Source organism: Planococcus citri, chromosome 2 (genome assembly GCF_950023065.1).
Source record: "Planococcus citri chromosome 2, ihPlaCitr1.1, whole genome shotgun sequence".
NCBI classification, from domain to species: Eukaryota; Metazoa; Arthropoda; class Insecta; order Hemiptera; family Pseudococcidae; genus Planococcus; species Planococcus citri.
This window is the reverse complement of record NC_088678.1, coordinates 68,580,855-68,603,213: the sequence shown is the minus strand read 5'-3', so window position 1 is coordinate 68,603,213 and position 22,359 is coordinate 68,580,855. Positions and strand designations below refer to the sequence as shown.

Below are 22,359 nucleotides of genomic sequence, written 5' to 3'. Positions count from 1 at the left end.
TCAAACATTCGTAGATAAATTTTTATACCTTCATTTACTGAAATATTTTCTTCAAAACTGGGACAACATTGACAACAATGAATGAAAATACAAATGCATTCATTCATTTTATTCATAATTGACAGAGCAAAATACCACTCAGCTGTAGTTTCCTTTTGTTTTATTGCTAATTATTTTACATTGCTCATTAGTGTTGGAGTTACGAGCACAACCTCAGCTGACTCAAATTAGAAAAAATACCGGACTCGTGGATAAACGATTCTCGACTCATGCTAGCACAAGTTAAGAATTAAGAATTTATCATTTCTTTGGTAAAATAATAATAACGTAGATACGAAAGTAACGATTGGGTGCAATTTTTCCTATCTTGTTTACCAAGGGAAAAACGAGAAGACCTCCGAGTTCGAGTTTCGTCTCAAGTGTTCGTGAAAATTGCCCTCAATTCGAACGCGAATTTAATCATTCCCTTATCACAAAGAAACGAAAGTGATTCTCAATTTCGCACGTTCAATTTATGCGAGTTAATTTCTCAACAATTCAACAACAAAGTTCATTAACCCTAGTATTGAATGGAAATACAAATATGATTAAACAAAATTCAAAAATTTTATTCAAAATATTAACAACGATAAAAAACTTAATTAGAAACAGCTTGATGCTTTATAAGGTTCTTGAATGGGCCTTCTTTAGAAATCAATTCTTGATACGTTCCGATATCTGAAATTTGCCCTTTGTCTAACACAGCGATTACATCTGGAAAGAAATCAAATTCAATTACAAAATATTTTATAGGTAAGTCACGAATTTCCAAGTCTTTGCTTCGAATTTTTTCCCAATAGTTCAGCAAAATTGACAATAAGCTATCTGCACTCCTTCCCCCATTTTTTCCTAAAAGTGGACATCCTAAGGGACATTTTAAAAAAGTAGCTGAAATCGAAAATTTTGCTCATTGTTTTATTCCCTCATTTTGGACCTTAATTTGATTTTCAAAAATTCACAAAAAATCATAAAATGCATTATTTAGCTTCTGAAAGTTTGAATTTTGATGATACCCCTATGGTCATTTGCTGGACTATAATACAAAAATTTTAATTTATTAAATTACTAATATAATTTTAGAATTCTCCACTCGGAATTAAGAACAAACATTCAATCAATTAAATAATCACCTGCACTTTTAATAGTTGAAAGACGATGAGCAATAGTAAGCACAGTTCTTCCTTTTAGAATGCGTTGCAACGCTTCCTGCACTAAGTATTCACTTTCTGCATCCAAAGCGCTGGTAGCTTCGTCAAGTAACAGTATTTTGGGTTTCTGAATAATAACAAAATACAGATAAGAGTAATGTCAGAATAAATCGAAGCCATAAATAGAATCCAATTACTTTAATTAACGCTCTTGCTATCGCTATTCTCTGTTTCTGTCCACCTGATAACATAATTCCTTTTTCGCCAACTTTAGTATCGAATTTATCTGGAAACGTTTCGATAAAATTCAAAGAATTTGATTCTTTAGCAACGGCGATTATTTCATCCAGTGTGACTGAATCTGGACTATGATGACCGTAAATTATGTTTTCACGAATTGTACCGGAAAATAGAACCGGCTCCTGCAACGATATCAAATTTCAAATTAATCTACATTCTGAACTGAAATAAGCAGAGAATATCAACTTGAGAATATAATTATTTACCTGACTAACCGTACCGATATTGCCTCGAAGCCATACTGGATCATATTCCTGTACTGATTTCCCATCTAACATAACTTGCCCTCCTTGAGGATCGTATAATCTCAGCAGTAACGCTGCTAAAGTACTTTTACCACTACCACTAGACCCAACAACCGCAGTAACTTTACCACTATTCAGTACTAAGTTTAGACCATTTAAAATACGATGCTGATCTCGCGATGGATACGAAAATATCACATCTTTGAATGTTATTTCACCCTTGACTTCAGTCGAAGGAATTAGACCTCCGGTGACAGGAATCTGAGGGACTCGATCCATCAATTCCCATAATCTCGAAGACGCTCCGAGTCCACGATTCATTTCGGAGTAAAAATTAGATAAACCTCCTAACGATACACCGATGTAAGCCGCATATAACAAAAATGACGATAAATTGCCAACGGTTATGTTGCTTTCGGACACCATGATGCCTCCGTAATATAAAACACTGAGGATTATTGCGTTACCACTGAAACCTGTCTAATAAATTAATAATTCAGTTATTAAATGAAAATGATCGAAGAGTAGAAAAAAGAAAAATTAAGTTTACCATTCCATAGAATATTCCTTTGGCTAACGCTTCTCGTTTGGCGAGCTGAAATACGGTTTCCATTTTATCTCGGTAACGAGCGATTTCGGCCGTTTCTCGACTGAATGATTTGACCGTACGAATATTACTAATACGTTCTTCGGCGACGTTATTAGCGTCAGCTAGAGTATCCTGAATGAAATATGTAATTATTCAGGTGAAAACTGAAATCATGAAGCGATAATGTTGTAATGAAGGTGATACTAACTTGTACTGATTTTGTTATGTTACGAACGAATTTTCCATACACCACAGCAAGTCCAGCAACAGGAGGCACTACTGTTAGGCCGACTATGGCTAGTTGAGGTGACATGTAAAACTGTAAAAACAATTTCATTTCAAAACGGAGTTCATCAAAACTATTAAAATGTTTTTTTTTTAGTAGGGAACATACCATCATCGACACGCCAGCAACGACCATTATAGTAGATCGAAGACCGTCAGAAATATTCATGGTAACTGATTGACTAACTAGAGACGTATCTGCAGATAGTCTATTGATTAATTCACCCGTTCGATGACGATCGAAGAACGCAGTCTCTTGAGAAATAATCGACTTGAAAACTTTTTCTCGTAAATTTTTAGTAATACGTTGACCTAAGAATGAGAATTCATCAAATTATGACTGAAACTAATAAATTTGCATCAACATTACCAATTTACCTGATAAATTCATCAAGTAAACTCTGCCAAAATTACACGCAGCTCCTAATAAGAATACGCCGGTTAATGTTAGACACAATTTGTTCAAGTTTTCTCGCATTTTAGCCGAATCTTTGGTGTAAATCACATCGATAACTTTACCCAAAGCGAACGGAACTGCCATCGTTACCGTACTCGAAATAAATAATAGACCAATTGCTCCTAAACAACACAAAATTCAATCAATAATTCAAGTTTGCACACAAATCAAAGGGAATTCGGTGAAATATACCTGTCAATTTCCATTTTTCTGGCTTCATCAACGAAATCAATCGTTTGACTTCAGATTTATCGAATTTCTTCCCACCTTTAGGCAAAGCACTTTTTGCAGCTGAGGTAGCCGCATCTCTTTTAATGATGTAAAAATAAGCATCTGTTCGAAGTTTTTGTTTGTACAAAAAATAGAATTTATTGTTATTATTCTGACGGAATATATTTCGCGAACATTGCTTGCATAAGTAATTTACCGGTTTTTTATAGGCAATTAAAGGTCGACGTAAAAGATACCACATTTTTGAATTTTTTTACATCATCTTTAAACGAACAAATTGCACAGGAAAGGTTACGATTGGAAAATTTCAACGTCTATGTGAAAATTTAAAGATTTTAAAACATATTTCATGGTCAATTTATTAATTACAAGTTGAAATACTGAAGTCAAAGTTTGATCAAAAATTCATAATTAATTTGGTGAAAATTTTTTTATCAGAACTTTCACAGTTTGTGATAAGATTCAAAAGCTTCGAAGTAGTATCGTGATTTTGAAATGCCTCGTTTGTTTCAATGCCATCAAATGAGTGAAAAAAGGGAAAAATAAATTCACTTTTCAATAAATTGATAATTTACAGCTTTTTCAGCTTTTCGTGAAAATTTATTCATTATTAAATGTAGAATAGTTGTTTTCCTAAAGAAAATTTCTTCAAATGTTGGGAAATTTTGCCGGAAAATGCAAATAATTGCATTTAGAAAAACTCACAACATTCTTCACGAATTCATCAAAACGACAATCGATCAAAATTTCTTCAAAACAAGTCCTGCGCAAATTCAATTTATGCCATGGAGGAAAGGAAAATTCTGGCGATTTGCTTTGTGCTTCTTCCTTGACCGCGTTGATACTCTTCTGAAACGTGGGATATTTTTTCGCGAGTAGTTAATTTAAATGTATTATTTTACATTTTCTTAACGCTGTAAAATTAAATACCGAAATAAGAAACAATCATGGTGAGTACATACTTTCGGTTCACTCAATATAATCTCAATAAGTTCGCGTGTTTTCGAGTTCTCCAGCTCCGACTTCAACGTTTACCCAAACACATCCTCCGGTGTGCCGGATTGATACTTTCTCACTTCGCAGTAAGTTTCTAAAATGTATTTCTTTTTCAGGCCCGTGGTCCCAAGAAGCATTTGAAGCGTCTTAATGCTCCGAAATCATGGATGTTGGACAAATTGGGAGGTGTGTTCGCACCTCGCCCCAGCACCGGTCCCCACAAACTTCGTGAATCCTTACCTTTGGTTATCTTTTTGAGAAATCGTTTGAAATTCGCCCTCAATGGACAAGAAGTTAAGAAAATCTTGATGCAGCGTTTGGTCAAAGTTGACGGAAAAGTTCGTACTGATAACAACTTCCCTACTGGATTTATGGGTGAGTGATTACTCCTACGCTGAGAGAGCTTTTCGGTGTGATTTTCGACTAATCGTTGTGATGTGTTTAGATGTCGTGTCCATCTCTCGTATCGGTTCACATTTCAGAATGATTTACGATGTTAAAGGACGTTTCACTGTTCATCGTATTTCTGCCGAAGAAGCTAAAGTAATTATCAATCGAGTTTATTTATTCGGTGATTGGGTTATTATGATGATATTAGTGGTGTGAAGCGAATGCTTGTGATTTTTATTCCTTACTCATCTGATGTTTGTTTTATTAGTGTTTAATTCATTCGAATTACTCGATTTGTTGTTCTAATGTTGATTGTTGTGTTGACAGTATAAATTGTGCAAAGTCAAGAAAGTGCAAACTGGACCTAAGAACGTTCCATTCTTGACCACTCACGACGGCCGTACTATTCGCTACCCGGATCCCGCTGTCAAAGTCAACGACACGGTTCAATTTGAAATCGCTACGTCTAAAATTTTAGATCATATTAAATTCGAACCAGGTAACCATTTCTCCTACATGAGCCCATGCTATATTAAATGAAACCTTTTCCTAAATTCAATATTTTGTTCGCAGGTAATTTATGTATGATCACTGGAGGTCGTAATTTAGGGCGTGTTGGAACAGTCGTAAACCGTGAAAGACATCCCGGATCTTTCGATATTGTCCACATCAAGGATGCTACCGGACACGTTTTCGCTACTAGGTTCGTAACATTGATTTTTTTCTTACGTATTGCATCCTTTTTCCATTTCTCTAATCGTGGTTTTTTTCCCTCCAGGTTACACAATGTATTCATCATCGGAAAAGGAACCAAAACCTACGTTTCGCTTCCCAAAGGCAAAGGTGTTAAATTATCCATCGCTGAAGAAAGAGATCAACGATTGGCCAACAAAGCTAAATCTATCGCTAAACGTTAATGGGAAATCCATGATTTTAATTGTATACTTTTTATAAATAAATCTGTTGACCCATGGATGTACCTTAATTAACGTTTCGTTGATTTTCTTTCGTACGAATAATATTTTATTAGAAATAATAACACCAGTAACATGAAAATTAAGCTTAAAATAATTAATGTCTCGACTTCATATGCCGTTCTAAATCCCGTTTTCTGACTAGAATTTTTCCGCATAGTTCGCATCTAGATGGAAACATACGTTTAATTATTTCTCATTCGGTTTTGATTTTGAAAATGTAACTCGTGAAAATGCTTACTTGTACGGTGTGTTTCCTTCCGAATGTAGACGAACGTGTTTATTCAAATTACTAGGATCGCCGAAAGGTCTCAAACAAAATTTACATTTCAAAGGCCTAAATCCTGTATGAGTTCTGTAAAAAAAAATACACCCAAACTTGAATTTTTCGAAAGAAAAAAATTACGATTAACGTGAAATTTTCTATACTAACCTCGTATGTATTTTCAATCCATACTTTCGACTGTAAACTTTTCCACAAAATACGCACAAATGACCCTGCTTGAATCTACCCAAATTGCTAACTATGGTTTCCATCTCGACTGCTTGTTGGTACAAAATATCAGCTTCGTTGAGCTCTACTATGGTTTCATTTTTCTTAGGGCTATCGACTACCGGACTGATTTTCTTTTCATCGAGAATACTTTCGTTGACTTGTTTCGGTTCCTCTTTTACAGCTTTCTTGTACGGTTTGAACGCTGAATTTGGTTTACTGATTTCTAATTTTTGGTCGAAGTATAAAGACATGGAGTTGGGAGAAATTGGTTTCTCGTTAGAGTTGATCGGAAGGTCTCTGAGTCGATTCCATAGGATTGTTTTTGATAACTTGCCACATTCCAGGGATAGGTGGATTTTTACAGGGTTTGGCATCTCGCACTGGAAACGACATTTGTGGCAGATGTATTGTTTTTCACCTGTAATCAAAGTTGGGTTTGCATTAGTGATGGGAATGTTGAACTTACGCGTATTTTTTCATCGTAAGATTGCCAAAAAAAAGTATAAGCCTGTGCTATAATGCACAATATGTGATGTAACGTTTGGTGACGGGCGATCGGTTTACAAAGACTCAAGATCAGAAATTGATTCAATTATTACAATTATTTGAGAACTGTCATTGAAGATTTGATTTGAAGGTTGTAGAAATGAGAAAGTACAAGTAGATGAGTTGAAAAAGTTTGACGTTTGACTGATGTTGAAAATTATTTAAATTAATAAAATTTGAATCGAATCTGATAATCATGATTCAAGTTCAAGATTTTGAAAAAAGTCTTGAAAATTCAGAAAATTTAAACTTTTAAAATTTTCAAATTTCATTCATTATAAATTTTTTATTTTTTTTGAAAATTTGAAAATTGAATAATCAGTGTTGATATTTGATAAGATTCAAATTCTTTTAAAAATCAAAACTGAGAATTTTTCAAATTTTCAATTTTTTTGTTCTCAAAATATTTTGATCAAGTTTAGTTTAATTTAAAATTTTGTATCATAATTGAAAAAAAAAATCAGAAAATGCTGACAATTTTTAATTGATATTTAATTATTTCGATCTGATAATTTTTTTTTCGAAACTCAGTATTTTTTCGTTCTCAACAACTATCAACACTGAATTCAAATTTTTGTAAACAGAAATCTGGCAACGTCGCAATTAAAATTCTCCCTCGAAAAAACATGAAAAATGTGTAGAAAAAATTGTCGTATCGTGAATTTATTTCGATTTACAACGTGAAATTTCGCTTAAAAATTCGTGAAATCGGATCGTTAACAACTATTAATGCAGTTAAAGTACTCACTTAAGATATTATTCGGTAACAAATGCGGAATTTGAAGAATCGACAGCAGCTCGCCGGAAAACCATACCACTAGTTCTTCACCGGGTAAGATTTTTCTCACAGTTTTTATTTTAATTATTGGACATGCGGATTCTTGGTATAAAATCACATTACAACTATGGCAGTCTTCAGCTAAAGGCACTTGTTTGAGCCACGACCAGGTTTTGGTATCAGTCTTCAATACGTTGTCTTCGGAGTACACTCGAATCTGCCGGAAAACCGTGTGATTTAGATGAAGAACTCACAAATGAATTGAAATAAGCTCTGAATCGGTTAATGAATTGATGAATAGTGTAATTGAAGTATTAATCGAGAGATCGATTGAATTCCGGTGGATTCATTAAGCTAGAATCTGCATGTTCAGCAAGTGCTGGAATCAGGCACCGGTCTACGAGTCCGGTGCAATAGTTGGTTCGAATTTCTAAGCAGAGCTTTTCAAAAGGGAATAATTATTATTTATATTTGTTCGGTTTATTTTAATCATCGTCGAAAGATGTTATTTCGTACGTGAAGTTGTTTATTTTTCAATTTTGAATCACGTAGGTATTCGGTACCTTATTGTGTTTTTTATTATCAGTATTTTGATTTGAAATTCAGATAGGTAGCTCAGAGTGAAAGTAAAAGTTTATGATTTGATATAGGAACAAGTTGTAATCATTTTGTAACAATTTTTTGAGAATTGTGTGGTCATGTGATGAATATGTTTTTGTTGTTTTTTTGTTTTCGAACAAGAGAGCAGATAAAAATCTTGTTTTATTTTTATTTTCAAACGTGAATGTGAATTTTGATTTTAATTATCATTCAAGTTTTATGTTGCAGTTTTCATTGAAAAAAAAAGAAGCCAAGTAAGTTAAAAATAACACCAATTCATCATTCCTTCGATAAAATAAAAAATTAATTAAATTCTATAATTATTTTAAAATTCAACTCACTTCTTCCAGCTTTTCGTCAGCATTCCTGAGCAGTTCGTCGACCGGAATACTCGCAGACTCGACATCAACATCGACAACACTCGCGACAATAATCTTAAATTTTTTTCTAACCCTTACAGGATTTTTAGCAATATCACAAATTTTATCGGCCACACCGGAACTGAAACCAGCACCACATTCGGATGGTTTAGCGAAAAAATACTGCGGTATCATCGGGAACATCATTTGGAAAGCGACGTCCGATCGTGTTAAAATTACGAGATCAATTACATCGGAGAGTTAAAAACATATTTCAGCGAGCTATAAAAGTTGTATGATAGCAATTCACAAGTGATTATATATTACTTAGTGGTATTCTTTGGGGGAGGGATGTGTCAGGTTGACCCAACTTATTGTCTGACAGAGTCAGCATCCACCTTGCTAACCCTCGAATAAAACTTCAAGCTTCCCTATTGTTCGGCGACCGTATTGTCTCCACCCTAAAAATTATTATCCAATGGAAGTTTTATTAATTTTCGTCTTCGTCGGTGTTCGTGGCAAGTTTGATCGAATGAAGTTGTACAGAGATTTGGTGGTTTTGATGAAGAGTAAATTTGGTGACAATTTTTTGAAAAAAATTCCTACAGAATAAAATAAGTAATTATTTTAATTAAAAAAAAAAAAAAAAAAAATGAACAAGAATGGAAACGTTATTTGAATGAATTATTTAGGAACTTGTTCATTTTATTTATTCAATATTTTTCTACATTTTTTTCCTATTATTTTGATACTACATATAAATGTTTAGGTGCAGATAACCAAGAGTATAGATTTAATATCCCAAACAATAAGTAAGGTTAGGTATAGTCTACAGTCCAAGTGCGAAAAAGTATCATTTGAGTGAGCCGTTTTTGAGAACAAAAAAAAGAGTAGGTTTTTTGTTAGTATCTCATTAGCATTCAAGAAAATGGACATTTCGGATTTTCTGGTCAGCACAATAGGGAGCTGGAGCCTCAAAACCCCCATTTTTCGAAGTTTGCCGGGGACAAATTTTTTTTTAATTTGGTAGAGGACACTCTCCCAAGTATAGATATATATTTTTTTTGAGTGGGCTCCAGCACAGTTGCCTTCCAGAGCTTTATAAAGGCAATTTTTTTGCCAATTTTGGCTCTTTTTCACACAAAAACGACTTTGTGAAGTAATAAGACCTTCGGGACAAAAAATACGCACCAACATGATTACATCCATTCATCCCACGCTGATAGAGACCGCCATTGTCCAAAACGGCCGGCACAATGACCCACAGTGAAATTTCAAGGTTACATATCCGGGCCATTTCATGAAAAAATTGACTGTATGACTTTTCGACAATGTGACCTATCAAAGTGGGTTAAAACTTAGCGAGAAAAGCGAAAATCACAATAAAAATTTTTTTTGAGCATTTCGTGAAAATTTTGAGCGGAAAAAATTGTATGAATATGTATGACATTTCAACAACGTGACCGTGCGACCTATCGAAGTAGGTTGAAATTTCACGAGAAAAACTGAAATCTCAATGAAATTTTTTTTGAGCATTTCATGAAAATTTTGACTTGAAAAATTCATGAATGAATGTATGACATTTCGACAACGTCATTCGGTTTCTAGAGCACTTTTTGGTGTTTGGACTGTAGACTAGTAAGTACGAGTAGATCTAGCAATGAATTAATTCGTTCACAAATTAACAATTTTTCATTTTTTCCAGATCAATAATCAATGGCCAATTGGCCACCGATCACACTTCGAACGCATTAATCATCCGACCACCATCACCACCACCAAGAAACCACACAACACACTCCGCGCATTCTCTACCTAGCGTAATTTGAAAAATTAAAACAAAACTCGACACACAGTCAGCTGTTGAAACACATCGTACCGCGTACGCCGAAAAGAAAACCAAAAGGGTATAAATGGATTTAGCACGCTTGTCTACCCTGTTCCAGTCAAAATGACACCACCTTGCGTTACCCACAAAACCCCCGGATTTATGAACCTGTATTAATAATATCCCCTTTAAATATAGTACAATCAAAAGCATCTTGAACGTCGAACTGGCAAAGGGGGAAGATACAAGTGTACGTTGTCCCAGATTTGATGCAATTAAAAGGATTCTTCTATTCAACGCGAATACTTATCTGCGCCCAAAGCTCGTTTTCAGCTACGAGATCGTCGTTTTAATAATGAAAAAATCACTCGTCCGGTATTTAAACGATATCATTCGAAACTAATTGTTTGATTGTAGTGTCGTTTAATGCATAATGCGATCGTCGGAGCTCATCAAAGGTGCAGTGCAAATTCTCTACCTATGTTTTTTATATGTATGTAGTTGGAGAGACGTAAAGGTAATCGTGTACGCTTGTTGATTATTAAAGATGATTATTATTCGAGGGGTGTAATTCGATTTCAGTGGAGGGAGAAAGAATTGAGTGAGGTGTTGAGGTGGTTTAGGATTTTTATCGAGTTTTTTTTTTCGTATTTCAAATTTTGAATTTCATGTACAATTTTTCTGAGCTATGTTATTTCATTTTACTTTTTTGTAATTTTTTAATTTCATTTTTATAGTTTTTGAAAAAAAAAATGAAAATTTTGTGAAACGTAAACAAATTGTACGATAACTTTTTTCAAAGAAGTTTGACCCCTACTTTTTCCTTGGATTTTCAGTTTCGTTCAAATCAAATGTTTTTTTCTTCCTCATACCATCGTAAAACCTAGAAAACCAGTCCTCATCTTAACCCCCCCCCCCTCTTCTCCCAAAAAACCTAAGTTTTTTCAACTTTTTGAAAACATGGTCAATTTGTGTGGTATAATCTTATTGTTTGGGATTTTTTTCAATAGTGTTCAGTTCAATATTTCAATTATTTTCATGACTATCCCCTCCCTTCCAAACCACCCGAATCGTCAATTTTGAAATTGATTGAAAATGACGTATGAATGACGTATCGTTTTTCATATTTTCGTGTGTGTCAAGTTGGAAATTGAAGTTATTTTAAATATTTTTTGGTCCTGGAATCCTTGAACTCCCGATGGGGAGGGGAAGGGTTAAGGAGTAGCCCAATTTCGACTGAAATCCGAAATAATGAAGCATAAGTATTTTTTTTTTTTTTTTTTTAGGTTTTTTGAAGTGCTAAATCTGGGATTTGCCATCCTTCTCTCAACTCCTTCACAAATGAGTGCTTCAGTTAAATCAAATGTTTGAATGAAATCATGGTTTTGTGTGGTACACAATTTTTATAATTTCAGTGACGCTAAAATTCAGTTTTCAAGCTTAGTTCCTCTCCTCTTCCTTCACTACCCACCATTTTTGAATAAATTTGAAATGGCTTGTGACGTATTCTTTTCCATACTTTTTGGGTGTGTTGAATTGGAAATCGAAATTATTTTCAACGCATTCCATTCTGGAACCTCAAACTTTAGATGGGGGGGAGGGACTAGGGAGGGGGACCCCCCTTCCATAACTTTGAAATGAGATTGAAAATATGTACAGATTTTCAACTTTGAAGTTATTTTTGACGCTCGACTATTTTTTTTGAATTAATTTGCAATTGCATTAAAATCCCCTCCCTAAACTTATTTGAAAAATGATTTGTAAATTCTTGTTCAAGTTGAAATTTTGGGTCTTTAGCGTTCCAATTTTGCTAATAACATTTGTTGGTCTCTTCCTATTGAATAGGTTAGAGAACCATTATCATTTTTTCCGCTAATTTTTTAAGAGAAGAGGGGGGGGGTTGAAGGAAGGGATCTCATTTTTTTTTGTACAGATACTCAAGTTGAAAATCTTCTGAAATGCATGAAGTGGATTTGTTTTTGCAATTTTGAAATAATTGAAAGTTGATGTAATCTTTGAAAGTTTCAAAATTCGAAGTTGAATTTTTTTTTTCTAAAATCTCAGTATTCAAATGTGTACTGTAGACATGAAAACTTACATGTTTTTACGTTGAACAAATATTTTTGAAAAATCTTATTTCTAAAGGAAAGATGATGAAAAAAAATTCCAACTATTCAAAAAAAGTGATAGTGGTCGGATTTCAGTTTTTTTCCCCTGAAAATTCCAAGAAGTGCTACCTACTTTCCACCAGAAATTTCCAAAAAGCCCTCCCTTTTGTAAAAGCTGCCGAAGTTTCGCTTTTTTGCCAAAAATTGTCAAACAGTCTCGCTTTTCACCAAAAAGTTGCATTTTTTTCAATTGAAATTCACGTTGAAATATGTTTTGCCAATAATTAATTATCAAAAAGTCAAACTCTATTAAAATTTTTGTTTAGTTTTTACCAAAAAATAACAAAAGTTCTTCTTTTTATTCAAAATTGTTGAAAAGATTCGTTTTTTTTTACACAAAATCACCAGAAATTTTACTTAATCACTTTTACACAATAAATTCCCAAAGATTTCATTTTTTTCATTATTTTTTTTTTGCTAAAAAGCTTTACCTATTTTAAAAATATTATTGCCTTTGGTAAAAATTGCCTTCGTTTTTTATCAAAAAATTCTAAAAATTGTCGCTTCGCTTTTGTACGTAAAATTGTCAAAAAAAAATTTCTAAAAATTGTTCAAAAGTGTTACGTTTTTTCAAAAATTGACAAAAAGTTCTACTTTGTGTCAAAAGTGACGAAAAATTTTTCATTTTACTTAAATTGTCAAAGGCTTGCTTTTTTACTTAAAGTTGCTAAAATCATCACTTTTTCGCCTAAATTGCTGTTAAATCTCATTTTTTTTTGCTGAAAGTACGTCTTAATCTACTTAGTTTCATTTTTGGATTTTTTTTTGGATGTTTTGTTCGTTAATTTTTTCTTGAGACATAAATACAGGGGTCGGCGTAAGTTAGTATTCGCATTCGAAAACTGATGAGTTTTCTTTAACACCCTGTTGTGTGTAATTAGTAGATAGAGGGTCATGTAAGTAGTGCGTTGTGTTCGTAGAAGTCCCACCAACACCTTGGTAGTAATAGTTTCGTTCCCCACTATGTCACTACAGAAAAAAATTACTTTTTGTTTTAAAAAATTTTTGTTTGTGCAAATCGGAATACTAACTTACGCCGACCCCTGTAGATTAAATTTGACTAAAATGTTGTATTTTTTTGTTTTTTCAACTTTTTTGATTACCAAAGTTACTTTTTTTTTTTTTTTTTTTTGCAAAAAATTGAGTACGTGCCCTGTAACTTCTACTTATTTTTTTAGTAGGATTCCTTTAAGCCCCAAAATAAGCCCCAAATTTCGAGAAATTCGTGTGAATATGACCTATGATTTGTTGGATTTTTAGTGTTACTGATTTTGAATTTTGACTTGTTTTTTCAACAGACGCCCCTTAAGCTGATAAGACTCAAATTATAATTGAAAAATTGAAAAATTCGTTTGACTCATGGTTTGTTGAGTTTTCAGATATGCTGATTCCGAATTTCAGCACACTTCTGAACTCCACAATAAGCTCCAAAACTTCCAAAAAATTGAAAAATTCGTAGTCTTTGGGATTTTTTTCAACTACATAATTCAATTTTAGAATCTTCATTTTCTTTCTTATTGAGCTTCTGAATCTAGATTCAGATCTATGGCCAAAAATCTAAAATCCTCATTCCTGCTGAAACGAAGAGAAATGGCAAGGTGTGGTCGAAAATTCGACACAAGTTGATTCTACACTAACCAATAAACCCTCATCCAGGATGACTTTGTTAAACCGAGTTAGTCCATTAAAAGGCGATAATACCATTCTAAGCACTTGACTCGTTGTAATCACTTGTAAACATCCGAACCGTAGAGTGCGGACACGTGACCAACTAAACTGAAACGTGTCTGAGCGACGTCTGCCTCCAGCCTCGATGGGCAAACTTCACCATTGACTTCTTAACCCAAAATGACTCCTATTTTATCCCTTTTGGGATGGTCTAAAAACTCAACGTTCGATGGTATGTCGTCTATATGCAGTGGATTGTTGAAATATGTAGGTACTTCTCCCTTTCCCTTCTCCTCGTCTTCCAAATAGGAGGAAAAAATTAAAAATAGTAATAATAGAGATGGATAGTACGTATGGTATTAAAAATGCACCTTCAGGAAGTATGAGCAGATATGAGATTTAAATAACACACTCTTATAAAGATGAGATGTGCAAGTGGCACGACGAGCGAGGGTAGAAAGGGATGAAGCGAAGCGGGGTGCGGTGTTGTATTTTTATTTTTTTAAATGCCACTCAACCCGATCATTCTTTGAATACGTAGTACATACGAGATAGTCTCCCTTCTGCCTGCCTGTTTCTTTTACTCCTTTCCGCGTATATACATTTGTTAACGAACGTCACAACTCGCAAAACCTTTATAGTACTGTACGCGTATTCTTTATTGAATGTGTTACGCTAAATTGAGATCAAATTATTGCACAATGATATTAGCGCGCTGTGGCCTTTACGTATGGACCGTACAGATACCGAGGGGTTGGTAAACATATCGTGTAGCAGCTGTCTGTAGGGGGTGCATTTCCCAAAGTCAAAAATCTTTTTCACCGTCTGCGTATGATGGTCGCGGCGTATCATTCTGCTTGTACACGGTGTTCGTAAAGGTTTTTACAAAGGTTTTAAAAGGACCAAGATGCGAATGAAATGATCGAGTCCGAGATCAAGGCGATAAGATTTAATCTGTATGGAAAATTTTGATGGAGAAATAAGAACTTATGATATGTTTTGAGAACGAGGACCTCGTAGGCTTTTGACTGGTCATTTTGTACGAATTTTCGGAACATGCTGTTGGCAAACCACCGCTTTTAATGTGATGCGGTTATGGTATTATGTCATAATACCGGGACGAGAAGAGACATATACAGCTGCTAGTTCTCGTTCTATCTGTCTCTCTGTTTCTCTATACGTAGTACTTTACCATCATAAGTGCTACATAGGATCGCGTTGTACGTACTATTGTAGTAATATTGTACTCGTGCTGTATGAATGAGAGGAACATTACGCCAGAGTGGAGTGCGGACCGCGCGCGAGGAGATCGTGTTATCTATTTTTTTCGAATTACGAAGGCGTATCATTGTACGATTCATTTACATTTAATTATTAAAACCAGACACCCCGAATTTAGTGGTGGTGATTTTATCGACGCAGGTTGATTTGATTCTTCGTCGTGGTTTACTATCGGCAGGGTGCGGGATTGTGATGGCTGGGTTGTTGGAAGGGTTTATTCTTCCGCGTTTGCGGAAAGATTGAGAATTCAAGGAAATGTGGTTGTAGTGATTTTTTTCCAATTTTTGTCATTTTTCAAAATATTTTATCTATATAGTTTGGCATATGACAATAGGAATAATTGCACCTCCTCCTCCTCCTCCTCCTACAGATCCTCTGTAACAACTTTTTCCTTAAACGGGACGTCCTAAGAAAGATTTTAAAGCTAACTTGCCAAGAAAAAAAATTGGCTTTACTAACAAAATGGTGACCATTTTGATTGACAGGTCAGCCGAAAACGCAGATTTGGCTTTCTGAAACAGGATTCGCGCGAAAATTTTTGAACCAGACAGAACTAAATTGAAAGATTATTCAAAAATATATCATCAGCCGAAATTTCAGATAATAAAGAGCAATTTTTCAGTTTTTACTGAATTTTTTAAGATCGAATTTGGTCCAGAAATGGGAGAAAAATCAAAATTTTACCAAATTGACCTACAAAGCTGAAATTTGGGATATGCCCCGTTTTTGACCTACCAAACCGATTATAAACAGTTTCAAACCATTTCAAGCAATTCTGGAGTCTCCAGCAGATTTTTGAGACTTGAAATTCGCTTAAAATTTCGCCCCCACGAAGTTGATGGAAAGTCAAAATTGCATTCTGATTTCAACTCGCTATCAAGTCGACTGTAGGTAGGTTGTTGAAAGTTGTTTTAGAGCCTCCAGCGATTTTTTGGAAATTCCTGGAGGCTCCAGCAGATTTTTAAAACTTGAAATTTCCACAAAATGTTACTAAATCACGTTGGAAATCGGAAATTCATTTCCCTCTTTAATTTCAAAACGCCATTAAAGTGACTGGAGGCCATTTCAAGTCGTTTTGGATCCTCCAGCGACTGTATAAAAATTCCTGGAGCCTTCAGCAGATTTTTAAAATGTTGAAATTCCAAAGAATTTAACCAAATGAAGTTGAAAACTTGGAACTCACTAACTGCTTAAAGGAAATTTGAACAGATTTTATGGTGTTTTTTTGAAAAACTGAATCTCCAAAAAGTTGCTGGAGGCTCCAAAACGACTTGAAACCACCTCCAGTCGATTCAATGGTGTATTGAAATTGAAGAGGAAAATGAATTTCGGCTTACCAACTTGATTAGGCAAAATTTTGAGGAAATTTCAAGCTTCAAAAATTTGCTGGAGGATCCAGGAATAGCGTGTTGAAGTCGAAATGCAGAATGAATTTCAGCTTTACTTCATCTGGGTAAAATTTACTTTATGGAAATTTCAAGTTTCAAAAATTTTCTGGAGGCTCCCGTACATTCACTCTGCAAACTTATTCCAATACGCCATGATGTCGACTGCATGTGGATTTCAAGTCGTTTTGAAACCTCCAGTAAATTTTTAAAACTTGAAACTTCTACAAAATTTCATCAAATGGAGTTTAAATGAAAATGACTTGTTAGACGTCATTTAAGATCTTCGAAGATACTGATTTCGAATCATCGCATATTTTATGGATACAACCCCTTGGCCCTCAGTACCTCTCGGGTCTCCCAATTTTGGGACAAATGGGTGGCTGAAGAGACACAAAGAGGCCCGAAGGGTTCAATAAGTAAAAGTATTTGTCTAGTGACTTGAACTCAGCGACCTCGAATTAGTGTAGTGATCAGCAGGTCACCACATTTTCACAATTTTTTGACCCCCCCCCCCCCCAAGTAGGAGGCTGAAGAGACACTGATGAGCCGATTTATGTACCTACAAAAATTTGTGAATATTTTCAGATTCGTGTTCTTAAAAAGTGAAAACTTGGCATTCTTTTTTTTTAGAAAATGGGTTTGTCAAAAGAGGATGAAAAAGTCTTCACCATAAAGATTTCCTCCAATTTCAAGGGGTTTTAATTTTTTATTCAATTTCTTATAGAATATCTAGACTAACGAAAAAATGAAAAAAAATTCTAGAGCATTCAATTTCTTATCAACAGAATGTAATTTTTATAATTTTTTGTTAGGCTTTCGTTTGGAAATCTTTCAATATGAAGTTAGAAAGTTCAACTTGGAACTATTAATCTTAAGTACCTAACTACACCTATGATAGAATTTGTTTTAAAAATCCAACATAAAAATGAAGGGAAACTTTAACTAAAAAACTCTTCGTTGTTTAATTTTTTTGAACGTTAATTTTCGAAAAAAAAATAACTATGATGTCTCTAAAATTGCCAAAGTTGCAAAAAAGTCTGAATTTTTATCATTAATCGCCAAAAATTCGCTGAAAATAGCGAGAAAAGGTTGCAAAGTTTTACCATGCACCACGAATCAAGGTTCGAAATTTTATTCGAAATCATCCAAAAACACCAAAATTTTGCGTTGAAACTTCTTATGTTGAAAATCATTATTTTGGTGACTTCTCAAATTAAAATTGGATCCAAAAATTTTGCCCCTTCGATTCACTTGGCAATATAATGTTCTCTTCTGTTTTTGAATTTGAATTTCCAAAGATCAAAAATTAAAAAGGAACTCGAAAAACACGAAAAAAATATGCGAATTTCTGATTTTGGATCATCAATTTTGGATTAAGGATGTTTTTTTTTATTGAATTAAACTATCGAAGTTTTCAATTTTTTTCATATTTCTTGACAGTAAATGCTGTCAATTCATACATTTTTTATGTCAAGTGTGAACTGTTGAAATTGAAAAAAAAAATGCAAATAAATGTAAACGTCATCGGATAACCTGATTTTCTTCATTAAAAAATTAGTAGGGGGGGGGGGGGTGCTAAAAAAAGTCGTGAAAAAAGTTCGCTTTGATACCCTTAGAATAGGTATCCAAAGACATTCAAAAGAACGAATACCATAATTGACAACTTTTCCTCTCCCCTCCCCCCAGTCGTAAAGTGTTTGAAAAATGTCTTGCCAGAAGTCCTGCTTTTTCATTTTGGAATTTTGTAGGACATCTTGTGGTTAGAAATAGGAAAATTTTAGTCCAATTTGATGTAAGGAAGGGGAGGGGTATTTCGTGAAAATCTGTATACTTGTGGAAGAATTTTGAGCTCATTTTAGATCGTTTTCTTGGAAATGTTCCTAGCTGGTCTCTGCAGTGCAAAAGGATAAATTTATTTCACCATTTGTGGAGAATCTTTTTTGCGACGATGTACGAAGATTCTTACTGAAAAAATAGGCTCTCCGATAGTGCTAAAAACGTTTTTGGGCGGGAATTTTTTTTCATTTCACTGAATTGCCCTCACTTAGCTGTTTTTTGTAATCTAATTTTAATCAGAATCTGTACTTTATTCTTCTCACCTACAATAATTTCCATGTGTAAATTAACTATGTACAGTATTTATTATTTATTATTATCATTAGATAGGTACTAATTTTGTTTTTTTGTTTTTTTTGTTTTTTGTTTTTTGTTACAGATTTGTGAAAAGTTCTGGTTTGTGTCGCGAGAGTAAATTTTGGTGTTTCGATGATTTCGTTATTATAGATAAGTCGCGATCTGCAGCTCCTTATAGAGTGATGTGAAGTAAGTAATGTAATGTGAAGTGAAGTGAAGTGAAGTGAAGTGAAGTGAAGTGAAGTGAAGTGGTCATGTGTGTGATGATTATATTTTACCTTTAATTAGGAAAATATCCATTCTCAGCAATTTACATCAATACGAGTCACCTAAGTAGGTTTGGCGTATCATGAACAAAATTTCAGTTTACCGATAGTGCACGATCGGTTCCACAAAATTTTGTTCATAAATACGCAAAACCTACTTAGGTGACTCGTCGTACATTGTAAATTTCCAAGAATGGATATATCCTAATTAAAGGTAAAATATCGTATGAACGTCACAAATGCGCTTCTTTTAGGTGCCTTAACCCCTAAAAGAAGACGTGCATTTTTAGTGTTGTATCGCGAAATATATCAATCTCATTCGTTTTCTGTGGTGTCGCACGTGCTTCAATGGGAGCTCTAGTTCCTCATGTATAAATTTTCGCCTGTGATGAACCTGTCGTATTTTTTGACCGCCTACTTGGATCGTCCAGTAAAATCCAATTCGTGGAGAATCCAGTTCATGGAGCTGTCTTTTTGTGATCCAGTAAATTGGGATGAATCCAGTTCATCTGTGCTTTCCAGATATTGGAAAAAGGTGAGTTGAAGTTTTTTCTCAAGGAGGAGGGGAGATACCTGTACATTTGAATTCTAATCTGGCAAATAGTATTTGATGCGAAACGTACAATTTCTTATACTTATGTGGGCTACTGTATATTTTCGTTTCCAATTTAGAAGATTATTTTCAACATTTTTCTTTTGACACCCCCCCCCCCCTCCACTTCACGTTAGAAATATCCAAAAGCCATTCCATATTTATTCGAACAGCGGATCAAAGTCTGGTCTTTCAGTTTAGCTGTTTTTTCTTCTTTTTTTTTTTACAAAATCCCCTCGCATTTTTCTAGCAACTGAAAAAGGACTATTGGTTTGCTCATTGAAGGAGATGCTTATAGAAGAGTAGATGAGGAGAGGGCATTTACAAGAGATTTAGTCGAACTTGTAAAATTATTTCACGCTTCAATTTTTTTAAAAAAAACCATCATTTAGCTTTTGTCAAAAAATTCGAACTATTTTGCAACTTTTTGATTTTAAAAAAATGAGATTTTTTTGTCATTTTGGGTAACAAAAAGATAGATTTAGCAATTTCAAGCAAAAAGTGAGACTTGGGGTGATGAATGGCATCCAATAAAAAACTAAGATCATATTCGAGTTCAACAACTTCGGAAACACGTCAATAGGTAATTCATAAATCACACTTTGGTTTTTGAATTTTGACCCAATTTTTTTAGGGTGGGAGGGGGGGGGGGTTATTCCTCTCATTTTCTGGATCGAATTTTTAGTTTTAATAGTTTTGGTATTTTTTTCATGGGTAACTTTAATGAATGTCCAAACACTTGGAAAATGCAATTTTCTGAGACGTGTATTACTCTCTCCTCTTTTCTTAAAAATATCAAATTGATCAACGAATTTTCAGTTAAATAATTCTCTGGGTCAAATTACTCGAAGGTAGAAAAATGATTTTGAGAGAAAAACTCGAAAAAATTATGGCTTTAGGAAATATCTTTGTACTTACCATTTAAAATTTAAAACACAGAAATTTTGCAAAATCTTCTTTCTCTGCATGTTGCGTATATAGGTTTTACAATGGAACACTATAAAATAGAACGCTGAAATAATATCCTTCAACATACTGTTCCCTCCCCTGAAAACTTTTGTACGCACCACTAACCTAATTAAAACTACACTAGGAAAATTTTTAAACCTGATTATATACGTACTAGGAAAAAACCACCCATCACCCTTTTTTTTTACCCCCAATCTAATCCTCGTTCGCTTATGAAAACCATGGTTTAAAAAACTGTACGATTGTCAATCGTACGTTGTATTTATATCGTCGTTCCAAGACGTAATCTGCAATCCTCCGATATGTCGTCACCCTGCGATGATTATAACTCGACGTACAACTTGTGTATTAAAAAGGTGTAATGAAAAGTTTCGCCTAGCCAATACTATGTACCACTACCCGTATTATATAGACTCGAAAAGTTGGATAAAAAAAGCGCCGCTACGCAAAGGGTTACTAATCCGGATTAAATTTCAAAACGCAGCTGAAACATCGAATCGTGCTCTAAGTATATAAGAGAAAAATCAAACGCGGAAATTGTCTGCGTGTGTGCCCCATCATCATCATCGAGATGGTCAAATATATACCAGTACGGGTGTTCTGCTGTAGGATATGTGTGTATTATGGACTTGCACGTCGAGGTTTTAATCTCTAATGTAAACGAGAGTTCGAATGTATTTGGAAAATAAACGAGAGGAGAGGTCTACCGCGAGCTAGACTCTTGGACCCTTCGCAAATCTGCAGAGTGTTTTACTAGAGGAGGCGAGTTGTTGGAAGTGTAATTTGTTTTTAATGTTTTGATGCATTTTTTTTTCAAAAAAATGTGATCGTAGGAAATTGATTTCTTGCAAGGGAACCTCCTGAGGTGTTCGCCTCCGATTTGAACGGGACCGCGATTTTTGGAAAGAGCATGTTCTAAAACCCCCAAATCCAAATTTTCAGTTGCCCAAGTTCATTTTTCGATTTTTGGCGAATTTTTGAAAATCCAAAATTGACTATTTTGGTGATTTATGCTTTTTTAAAAAAAGTATGTATACTTGATCAGTAAAAATGTTCAAAATAAGTCCTAAAACTGATATTAACCCCCCAAATCCAAATTTTGCAATTTCCAGCCATTCTGGAGCCTCCAGCGCGATTTTTCAATTTCTCCAGAATTTTAAATTTGCTCCAGAAGACGTGAGTATGAAGTTGGGCAGCTGAAAATCGAGTTGTGTGTCATACTTGACCTGTTTAACGAATGTATCCACATTTCAGCCGATTCTGTAGGAGACACCTCAAGAGTGGTTTTTTGACCAGCTTTTTTTCAAAATGAAAATATACAAAAACCAAAAATTTCCCGTTTACGAGAAAATTTTCAAAATTGGCGCTAATCGCAGTATTTTGTCATGAACTAAGCCCACGAGGGCGAATGTCGCCATTTCCAGCAATTCTGGAGCCTCCAGCGCGATTTTTCAATTTCTCCAGGGGCTCCAGAATCAAATTTGGTTATGGACAAATAAAAGTCGAAGTTGAAGTAATTTTTTGATAGATATTAAATAATTACTCCAAGTTTTTTGAGTTGAGGCCAAAATTGTTGGAGAATATTTGTCAAGAATCCAGGTCTCATTTTTTTCTCTTCACATTTGACATCTCC

General features: G+C 34.4%; 3 protein-coding genes across 3 annotated transcripts; 1 reads left to right on the top strand and 2 right to left on the bottom strand.

Annotated features, from left to right (window-relative positions):
- Positions 1 to 586: 586 nt before the first annotated feature.
- Positions 587 to 3,720, bottom strand: LOC135837359 (ATP-binding cassette sub-family B member 10, mitochondrial-like). The gene is made up of 9 exons (XM_065352600.1): positions 3,256 to 3,720; positions 2,985 to 3,185; positions 2,716 to 2,918; positions 2,530 to 2,640; positions 2,283 to 2,453; positions 1,694 to 2,212; positions 1,385 to 1,609; positions 1,170 to 1,314; positions 587 to 753 (listed from the first exon to the last, which is right to left on the bottom strand). Exons 1-9 carry the CDS (start codon positions 3,533 to 3,535, stop codon positions 638 to 640), a joined length of 1,971 nt encoding a protein of 656 aa, XP_065208672.1. The 5' UTR covers positions 3,536 to 3,720; the 3' UTR covers positions 587 to 637.
- Positions 3,721 to 4,084: 364 nt separating this feature from the next.
- On the top strand, positions 4,085 to 5,665 carry RpS4 (ribosomal protein S4). Its single transcript, XM_065352599.1, has 6 exons — positions 4,085 to 4,244; positions 4,407 to 4,665; positions 4,736 to 4,833; positions 5,008 to 5,179; positions 5,254 to 5,383; positions 5,459 to 5,665. Exons 1-6 carry the CDS (start codon positions 4,242 to 4,244, stop codon positions 5,595 to 5,597), a joined length of 801 nt encoding a protein of 266 aa, XP_065208671.1. The 5' UTR covers positions 4,085 to 4,241; the 3' UTR covers positions 5,598 to 5,665.
- Positions 5,666 to 5,680: 15 nt separating this feature from the next.
- On the bottom strand, positions 5,681 to 10,297 carry LOC135837355 (zinc finger protein 600-like). Its single transcript, XM_065352598.1, has 5 exons — positions 8,416 to 10,297; positions 7,445 to 7,691; positions 6,088 to 6,568; positions 5,896 to 6,009; positions 5,681 to 5,821 (listed from the first exon to the last, which is right to left on the bottom strand). Exons 1-5 carry the CDS (start codon positions 8,638 to 8,640, stop codon positions 5,752 to 5,754), a joined length of 1,137 nt encoding a protein of 378 aa, XP_065208670.1. The 5' UTR covers positions 8,641 to 10,297; the 3' UTR covers positions 5,681 to 5,751.
- Between the last annotated feature and the right edge of the window lie 12,062 nt (positions 10,298 to 22,359).